General features: G+C 36.8%; 2 protein-coding genes across 3 annotated transcripts; one reads left to right on the forward strand and one right to left on the reverse strand.

Annotated features, from left to right (window-relative positions):
- Positions 1-519: 519 nt before the first annotated feature.
- LOC121762075 (mannan endo-1,4-beta-mannosidase 6) lies at positions 520-2,636 on the forward strand. 2 transcript variants are annotated; one of them, XM_042157838.1, is made up of 5 exons: positions 520-599; positions 984-1,246; positions 1,427-1,621; positions 1,695-2,029; positions 2,110-2,636. In XM_042157838.1, exons 2-5 carry the CDS (start codon positions 1,007-1,009, stop codon positions 2,522-2,524), a joined length of 1,185 nt encoding a protein of 394 aa, XP_042013772.1. In that variant the 5' UTR covers positions 520-599; positions 984-1,006; the 3' UTR covers positions 2,525-2,636. The 2 variants fall into 2 exon arrangements, with proteins under 2 accessions (XP_042013772.1, XP_042013771.1); XM_042157837.1 differs by lacking the exon at positions 520-599 and having other exon boundaries at positions 628-1,246.
- Positions 2,561-7,125, reverse strand: LOC121762074 (serine/threonine-protein kinase AtPK2/AtPK19-like). Its single transcript, XM_042157836.1, has 7 exons — positions 7,001-7,125; positions 4,872-5,762; positions 4,480-4,562; positions 4,273-4,393; positions 4,018-4,191; positions 3,146-3,253; positions 2,561-3,038 (listed from the first exon to the last, which is right to left on the reverse strand). The coding sequence occupies exons 2-7, from the start codon at positions 5,514-5,516 to the stop codon at positions 2,754-2,756; spliced, it is 1,416 nt and encodes a 471-aa protein (XP_042013770.1). The 5' UTR covers positions 5,517-5,762; positions 7,001-7,125; the 3' UTR covers positions 2,561-2,753.
- Positions 7,126-9,464: the final 2,339 nt, after the last annotated feature.

Below are 9,464 nucleotides of genomic sequence, written 5' to 3' on the forward strand. Positions count from 1 at the left end.
CAATAATTAAAATGAATTAATCGTATTTTTCAATTTGTTTTATTGGCTAGGGTGTCGGCTAGTCCTAGTGCTAGACTATTATTGTACAGTGGGATGTCCTAGTGATGTGACAGTGCAGTGAAATGTCCTAGTAACATGACAGAAGGTGTTTTTGGAATGTCCTAGTAATAGGCTATTGGGATGCCATCACTAATGTGAGGTGCTCAACTACGATACAATGTGACGCATTGGAATTGCATCTAGCCAATCAGATTTTGCCATGCATGAAGATAAATCTTAGGGGACGATCTAAGTATACTTTTCGATTTTCAATTTTCCTTTTTTTTAATCTTAGTCTCATATTTGATATTTCAGTGAAAGATGCATGTTTACGATGAACAAAATGGTTCATGTTACAATCATATTTTACCTTCTTCGAAATATAATATTATAAAAATAACAATAAGCCAATAGCCATTATAAATTCTTTTTAAATTACTAAAATAACCAATGTCAATATATCAAGACATAAAATCGTTCCTTCTCGATTCAAGTTGATATAGTGAGCTTCAATTCTCTCTCTCATAATCTGTGAACATCAAGTATATACTGCTTTCAAGGTAAGATATGGCAAAGTCTTAGCTTGTATTCAACCCTCAGCATGCTTAGCTTTCTTTTCAGGATTGTTAAACTTATTTGAGCCTTAATTACGATTATCAAGAATAGTAGAAGCATATTGAAGGGAAAGAAATCCCAAAAACAGCAAGAAAAAAAAACCAGCTTTGCTTCCAAGGAAGCCTCAACATTTCCCTCTGATCAATACTTGTCTTGTGTTGTGTCTATATGTATATAGTTGGAGCATCTCTTAAATTCAATAGCAATTCAAAACATGGGAATTCCTTACATGTTCAAGTCATTGAGTCTCATTTTGATACTTAACCATTTAACATGTCTTGCAATCATCTCTGAGTTAGAGGAGGATCATGAGATTGTTGGTGATGCAGGGAATCATGTAGATTCATGGAGCATGGTGCAAAAAAAAGGAAATCAATTCATGCTGGATGGCCAGCCATTCTATGTCAACGGATTCAACACATACTGGCTAATGATTTTCGCGGTAGATGAGTCGACACGGCCAAAGGTGAGTGCTGTGTTCCAGGAGGCATCATCTGTTGGTCTTTCAGTGTGCAGGACTTGGGCTTTCAATGATGGCCAGTGGAGAGCTCTTCAAAAATCCCCTAACGTTTATGATGAGCAAGTTTTCAAGGTACTACATGTATATATAGAATTGTGATCAAAACAAAACTCAATCTTAATGTCAAACTGCTGAACTAAAATACGGAAGGTCAGTTTTAGATCGTTTTAGTTCTCTTTAGAAAATTCTCTTGGGGGTTCTTAATCTCAATATCAGCCTTACTAACTACTTCTAACAAAAGGGCATGTTTAGGGATTGGATTTTGTGGTGAGTGAAGCAAAGAAGTACAAAGTAAGGCTGATATTGTCATTGGTTAACAACTGGGAAGCCTATGGAGGGAAATCACAGTATGTGAAGTGGGGCAAGGCAGCTGGTCTCAATTTGACATCTGATGATGATTTTTACTCTCATCCAACTCTCAGAAGCTATTACAAATCGCATGTTAAGGTAAGTTACCTTAATTAAATCCTAAAATATTCAGTATAATATTACTATTTCTCTTCCAACACTCTTGTTGCAGACAGTGCTCAACAGAGTGAATACCATAACAAACATAACTTACAAGGACGATCCCACTATTTTCGCTTGGGAACTCATCAACGAGCCTCGTTGTGAATCAGATCCCTCCGGAGATAAGTTACAGGCTTGGATTGAAGAAATGTCAGTCTATGTGAAAAGCATTGATCCAAAGCATCTCCTACAGATCGGATCTGAAGGTTTCTACGGTGAATCCACCCCGAATAAGGTTCAGTTCAATCCCAACACCTACGCTCAACAAGTTGGGACGGACTTCATCCGCAACCATCAAGTTCTTGGAGTTGATTTTGCATCAGTTCATATCTACCCAGATTCTTGGTAACTAACATGAATTTATTAGTACAATACAACCATAGTCTAAATCAGCCTCTGATACTGTATTATATATTGTGCTGAAGGATCTCCCAAGCAATATCGGATGCTCACATTGAGTTCGTGAGATCATGGACGCAAGCACATATCGATGATGCTGAGAACTACTTGGGAATGCCTGTCATGTTTACAGAGTTCGGAGTGTCTAGAAAAGACCCTGGCTACAATCTAACGTACCACGATGCTCTTCTCAGTTCAGTTTACCAGAGTGTGTTGAACTCGACCAAGAGAGGCGGGGGCGGAGGCGGCAGCCTTGTGTGGCAGCTGTTTCCCCAAGGCACAGACTACATGGATGATGGATATGCAGTAGTTCTATCCAAAAATCCTTCTCTATCCCATATCATATCCCTTCAGTCCACCAGACTCAATATGCTCAATTCCTTGTGTTCATGGAAATGCAGGTGGAGTTGCAAGAAGAAGCATGCTTTCAGTGACTACTAGCATGCAACATGTTATCTGTCCACATATAAAATGATATACATCTCTTAAAACATTCAATAATCCATTAATTGTTGAATTTGAATTTGAATTTGAATTTGAATTTGAATTTGAATTACAACCATGTCAACAGTATCAAGAAATGTCGGAGCAGTAAACACACAATAAAACCCTCCTAACTTACTCCAAATCTGTTGAAGAAAAGCTAATCATAAATAAGTCCTAGCTAATTTCATTTGAGAAAGGAGGAAGCCGGCCTGACATAGGTGAAACCCAGGAACATATTTCCATCGACTTTAGGACTTGAAGCAGGGGAATCAGACAATGACATATCTGTGTATTGTTTGTCAAAATTCGCGATGCAAAGGTCTCCACCAACCACAGGACGGAAGCTTGGTGTTATTTCCCTCGCCTCCAATTTCTTCCAGTGAATTGACTTGAACCACTTATGGCTCTTTATTTCATCGCTACCCTTCTGCCCACTACCAAACCGCTTACTTGGTTCCTTTTGCAGTAGCTACAAAGTAGAGTACAAAATGCCACAATGCATAAAATGATTGTAAAATAGGCCAAAAAGGCAAAGTAAGCATCACACTACTGTAAAACATGGATATGTATGATTACCCCTTTCAACAAGGAATGTGCTTCGATTGATAGAAAGCCAGGCAGCTTAACTTTGTCCTTGATTATCTTTTGCTGAATCTTGTCCCTATTTCCTCCAACAAAAGGGGGCTGCTTCACAAAGTAGCAAATCATTAGTCTATCAGAAAACTGAATTAATTCATCCTCACACAAATCTACACTTTTCAGCACATTACGAACAACAATTCCAAGTCCTTGAGAGGTATACCGGGTATAGAACTTATGGTTCAACTCAAACTTTTGGGTTCATGGAAAGCTATCGCGGTCTAAATTTTGGGTAAAATGACAAAACTATGTCGTATTTGAGAAAGAACAAAGTTATTTTCCTACCAAGACAACTCTAGCCAATGTAATATCTTCAATTGAGGTTATGTAAAGAATAAGCCAAATCCAAAAATATACCGAATCACTTGAAATGATAAGTACATGTTAGGACTTTCTTGTGAGTGTGTCAAACTGCAATATCTTCAATTGAGGTCACGTAAAGAATAAGCCAAATCAAAAAATATACTGAATCACTTGAAATGGTAAGTACATGTTAAGGTTTTAGACACAAAGCAGAATATGTAAGTGATTCTTACTCCTTATTGGGATGTCCCAAGGTAACTGATGCATTTCCTTTATTTTGGAAAGAATCAACTCTTATACTCTCTCCTACTTTATTCTTTCTTCTCTTTCTTGTCTCTCCTACTTTATTATCTCTCTACTCAACTCTCCAAGCACCACTTTCTTAATTCCCATAACCAAAAGAAATGCATTGCTTTACTCAGGATGGAGAGAGTATAATATTGACACAAAGCATGAAGTGTATAACTAACAAATGTCAAACTAAAAGATGAAATTGGAAAAGTAACCTTCCCAGTAAGCATCTCAAACAATAGAACTCCAACACTCCACCAATCAGCAGCCTTGTCATGGCCCTTCCCAAGAATAATTTCAGGAGACATATATTCTACAGTTCCACACAAGGAATTCGCTCTTGCATTCCCTTCCAACTCTTTTGCTAATCCAAAGTCGGTGAGTAAGACCTACAATGGGCGGCAACAAAGTCAACATCACAAGTAGAAGTCACAACGACAAATGTTAAAAAGCAATCCATAAAATCATACATGGCCATCGGCACCCAGAAGGATATTTTCAGGTTTGAGATCCCGGTGCATTATTCCATTTGCATGAAGGTGCGTCACTGCTGAAACAATTTCTGCTGCATAGATGCGAGCCAAATCCTCTCTGCAATTTTTTATTATTAATAATTGAGTTCAGAACTTATGGATACTGACTATTAGAGAACTACATTACAACAGTCAAATAATTACCTGAAAAGGCCATGATGGTAAAGTTGAAAAAACAGGTGACCACCATTGATAAAGTCCAAAACAAGGTAAAGTCTATATTTGGTCTGCACATTCGACAAGAGATATAAAAAAAAGTGTACATCAATTAAAGCCTAAAATTATGAATAAATTTAAATATTTTACAGCTCAAAAATATAAAAAAAGCCAACGACTTTGTTAGCCTCTTCCATTGGATATATCATTTAAGGCCTTGGATTCATAGAAATATCTCTTATTTTTCCTTTCCTCATCTTTTCCAAACCCCAACTTATGAAAAATATGCAGACAAGAATGTAAACAATGAAAATGAGGGGATTGGAAATATTGTAGGAGGGAAATTACTTGGAAGAATTAGGATTGTTAGAGCAATGTACCTGGAACGAGTATCTCAGCTGGACAACAAAGGGATGGTCAATCTTTGTTAATATATCCCTCTCCGCTTTCATATATTCAGCATGGTTTTTCTCCATGATCTTATCCTTCCTCATGACCTTCATAGCATATATTTCAGACGTGCCCCTCTTCTTCACTTGATAAACTTTTGCAAATGCCCCTTGTCCAACTACTTTTAAAACCTCAAAATCCTCCAGGCCTATTGCTTGGGCCTTCATCATACTATCACAGACCTCAGAAACAGAATCCACAGAGGCGTCCTGACCTTTTTTACAGGTCACATTCATAACAGAGTCCAGAAACTCTATCTGCTCTTCAGTTTCATGAATGGTCAGGCCACTGAGGTTCAGAGATTGGCTAACACAAGCAGAAGGACCAACTAGTGAATGTGATCGATTGTAAATGACCTCAGGATCATCATAAACAAGCTCATTTACTTCACCATTTTTATAGCTGACTTCATTTGAGGCATGAACAGGTGGAGGGCCAAACACATCAGAAAAGTCTAACTCAACCTGTTCAGAAGAAACAACATCAGGTGGACTCACAGGTAAGAGTATCTGGTGGTGGGTCGGTTTGTGCTTGCCATCTTTTGTCACGGAAGGTAGGATTCGAGAAGAAACCATGCTGAATTATTTTAATGCAGGATGCAGATAGCCAATTATCAATCAGCACGACAGCTGGAGCCCTCCCAAGGTGCAGAATAATGAAGAGTCAGCCTTAAACAATGAGATATCTATTTTTGGAGATCTCAAAATTTTCAATAGCAAGCAAAAGAGAATCCAGAAGAAGAAGCTGCTCTTGTTTCCCAATTTGCAGGAAACTCTGGATACCACTGTGGGTGTAGAACTCATGAAGATCTTCCGTCACGTCTGCATACAAAAACAGAACGAAAACGTAACATGAGGAGTTCTGAGTTTAGAAGTTGAAAGATTTATTTCACAAACAAAGACATTATTAGCAGCCAAAAAGTAGGCTAAATAAGTATTGACTAAAAAATCATGAATTGATACGAATCCCACAGCAGTTCCACCTGAAATTGTGGAGTAACATATAAGTGGTAGTCAACCCTCTACCTTTGACCGAGGTTTTGAATTAAGTTAGGCATCATGTTTATCAATTTGTAGACAAATAGTAGGGGACTCGGGGCGAACATGGGCTACCCGAAGGTGTGACCAGAAGGGTTGCCATCGAAGATGTTGGCCCAAGGGGAAGAAAATGGATGGTGGGCCTTGTATTTTGGTTTGTCAGATGGCGTGTAGTGTCTGTGGATAACTGGTTCGAAAGGGGATGGATTGATACGAATCCCAAATTGGTTCCACATGAAAGTGTGGAATAACATATAAGTGGGAGTCGACTCAACCATTTATCTTGGGTTAAGTTAGAGCTCTCTGCCTTATGTTTTATCTTTAATTTTCCTAACCAATTCCATGGTGGTGTAATAAACATGGTGTGTTTATGATGGTTCATGGATTTTAATATGCAGTTCAGTGATTGATTTTTCAAATACGCAGATTCTAAAGAAAACACAACCAAAACACCAATTTGACAGTTATAATAATGGAAATTTGAATACATCTAAACGTAGATGCAGTCAGGGGCATATGATAAATTAATGCATCTTAAATGGTTTCAAAGTTCAAAAAAGTAATCAGGTAACATACATTGCACAGTCAAAAAAGGAAATCAAACAAATTAATTTCAAATGAAATAATACACTCAATAATCACAAAAAAAAATATGTTTGTGGAAATAGCCTCAGCATTCAAAGCAGACCAAACTGAGATCTAAAGAAAAGTCAGTAACAATCGGCAAAAACCCAAGAGATCCAAATGCAAGATCGCATCTTTAGTCAAAATAACGAACTGACAACAGGAAACTGCTGGGCCTCCACAGAAACTTGTGAATGAATACAAGAGTAACCGTGCAAATTAGCGCAATTGAGTTACCCAAACACGAAAAAAAAAAAAAGCAAATTGTTATCAAGATCTGAGGAGTGGGATGCACATGCAAAACCATCCAATTTTTATAAGCAAAAAAGGTAAAACCAGATTTGAAAACCGGATCCGAAATTCAGAGAGAAAAAGAGCAAAATTCAAAGAAATTGTACCTTGGGAGGGCTGTGGAGAAGGCGAATTGAGGAGATTTTCTAAAAATTTCAATGGAAACTAACCAAAATATGGGTTGTCGTGGTGTTTATATATATATATGTGTACCGTGTACAAGCAAGACTTCATAATAAAAGAAAAATTATATATATATATGGAGTATTATATTTCTGATGTGGCATGTGATTAGCGGATGGTGTGCGGCGTGAAGATTTACGCTGTCGTTGAGTTGGGTGAGTGGGCCCACCAATAGCAATTGGAATAGAATATGCCTTAAAATTATTCTTTACCTTATGCATCAATTTCTCCCAGTAAATTATAGGCTCCGGGTATGCAAAACCCTCCATCGTTTCTCTAGTTAATTAGCACAAACACACATGACAAAAGCATGTTTAAATTAGATGGAAATTACATGGCCTTGGGGGAAGGAACGGTCTGAGTAGCACCTTCTATCAATTTTATTTTTATAAAATATGTTATAAATTGTAAGTTAATTTTTATTATAAGCAAAAAAAATATTCTAAAATTTTAATATTAAATTAATTAGGTTAATATGGCTAATTAGATTCATAATTAAGTCACTAATTTTGTCAAATCATGTTTGACCATTAATAATTTAATGGAAAATGTTAACGTTGGACCAAAATATATTGTTTGAGACCAAAAGTTAACAAACTTAAGTTATAGGATCAAAAAGTTTTTAGAGCAAATGTTAAGGACAAAATTTGGACTTTAGTAAAAAATAAATTAATTATTATATTAAGTTTATGTATAAAAATAAAAAATTAAATGAGGTATTTAATAAGGAACATTCAAATAATTTTTTTTTAAAAAGTAATGCCCATTGTGAAATTTAAGATTATACTCCCTCCATCCGCGAATAGGAGTCCCTTTTTCCATTTTAGCCCTTCTGTAAATAGGAGTCCCGGTTCACTCCCACCTTCCACTAGCTCATTCCACTCACATTTCATTTAAAACTAATATATACAAATGAGATCTCTATTCCACTAACTTTTTTCCATCTACTTTTCTTAACATTTTTTAAAACTCGTGCCGCCATAAATGGGACTCCTAATGACAGACGGATGGAGTACATCCTAAATAAAATACCTGCTAACCGTGCTGCCCATAAATGGGACTCGTAATGGCGGACGGATGGAGTATATCTTAAACAATATACCAGCTAAAATTTAAACATGGGTAAAAATAAAAAAAAAAAAAATTTCCCTGTAAAAAGTGGGAAATAAGAAAGTTGAAATATTAAGTTGAAATATGAAGAACCAATTGAAGTGGTGGTTGAAGCAAAGAAATTCGGCAGTTGGGGCAGGAAGCATGTCAAGGAGCCATGTGTATTCAACATGAAATCCGTGACCACATTTGGGAAGGACTCGGATCCTCTCGCCCTCCGTGAAATCTCCTAAACAAATCGAACATTCGTTACTCGAAACATGCTGACCCAGTGGCGGAGGGAATTCAAAACAAGGGGGGTGGTACCCAAATTTTTTTTACTACTATTATTATATATATAATTTTATTAGTAATGTATTTTACAAAATTTTCCAAAAGATAGCTATGAATATTGAAGGAGGATTCATCTAACGAAATAAATTTAATTAAAACATTAAACCCTAAAATTTAATTAAAACATTAAACCCTAATTAAAATCTAAAAAAACCTCCATCCGTCAATTGCCAGACCAAGCCTCTAGTCCAGCAATCCTCCACCTTCCCATCTGGTGATCAGCAACTGCAGGAGCAGTGTCGGGCTCGGTGCTCCGTCAACTGCAGAACATTCGATCCAACTATCCAGCCTCAGAGCCTCCAGGTTTGTTTCTCGATTTTATGAAAGACTATTAAATTAGAGATTTGCAATGATAAATTTTGTTTCCCAATTCCACCGCCTAATATAAACATTTAATATCTTTCTCCAATTTCTATGAGTATTAAATAGCTTTAATGCAGTGCTGTTATGTTGTTAAAACTTTAATTTAATGTTTGTTTCAATGACAATGATAAATATATTGAGAAAACCACTTAGCGCGAATGCGTTGTGTCCGAGTGTGAAGAGCAATGCACCGAGCAAAAAAACGGGGAAAATCGCGTTTCTAGGCTATTTGGCCTTTAAAATAACGTAAATGTACCCATTTTGTTATCAATTCCATTTATGGGCAAAACGCCGATGAAGTTGGCGTGTTTTTAAGTAAAAACGCCAGCGATATTGGCGTGTCTAAACATAAAGACGCCAACATAGACGGCGTTTTATACTTGTGCCGTATTTTAGGTGTATTCTTTCCAATTATCATTACGTTAAAACACGCCATTGGTGTTGGCGTGTATTATATAAAACACGCCAATTTTAGATGCGTGTTTACGCAAATACGCCAATAACATCGGCGTGTTTAAACGCAAAGACGCCAATAAAATCAGCGTTTTTAAACGCAAAGACGCCAATAACATCGGCGTTTTT

This window comes from Salvia splendens, chromosome 13 (genome assembly GCF_004379255.2).
Source record: "Salvia splendens isolate huo1 chromosome 13, SspV2, whole genome shotgun sequence".
Lineage (NCBI taxonomy): Eukaryota > Viridiplantae > Streptophyta > Magnoliopsida > Lamiales > Lamiaceae > Salvia > Salvia splendens.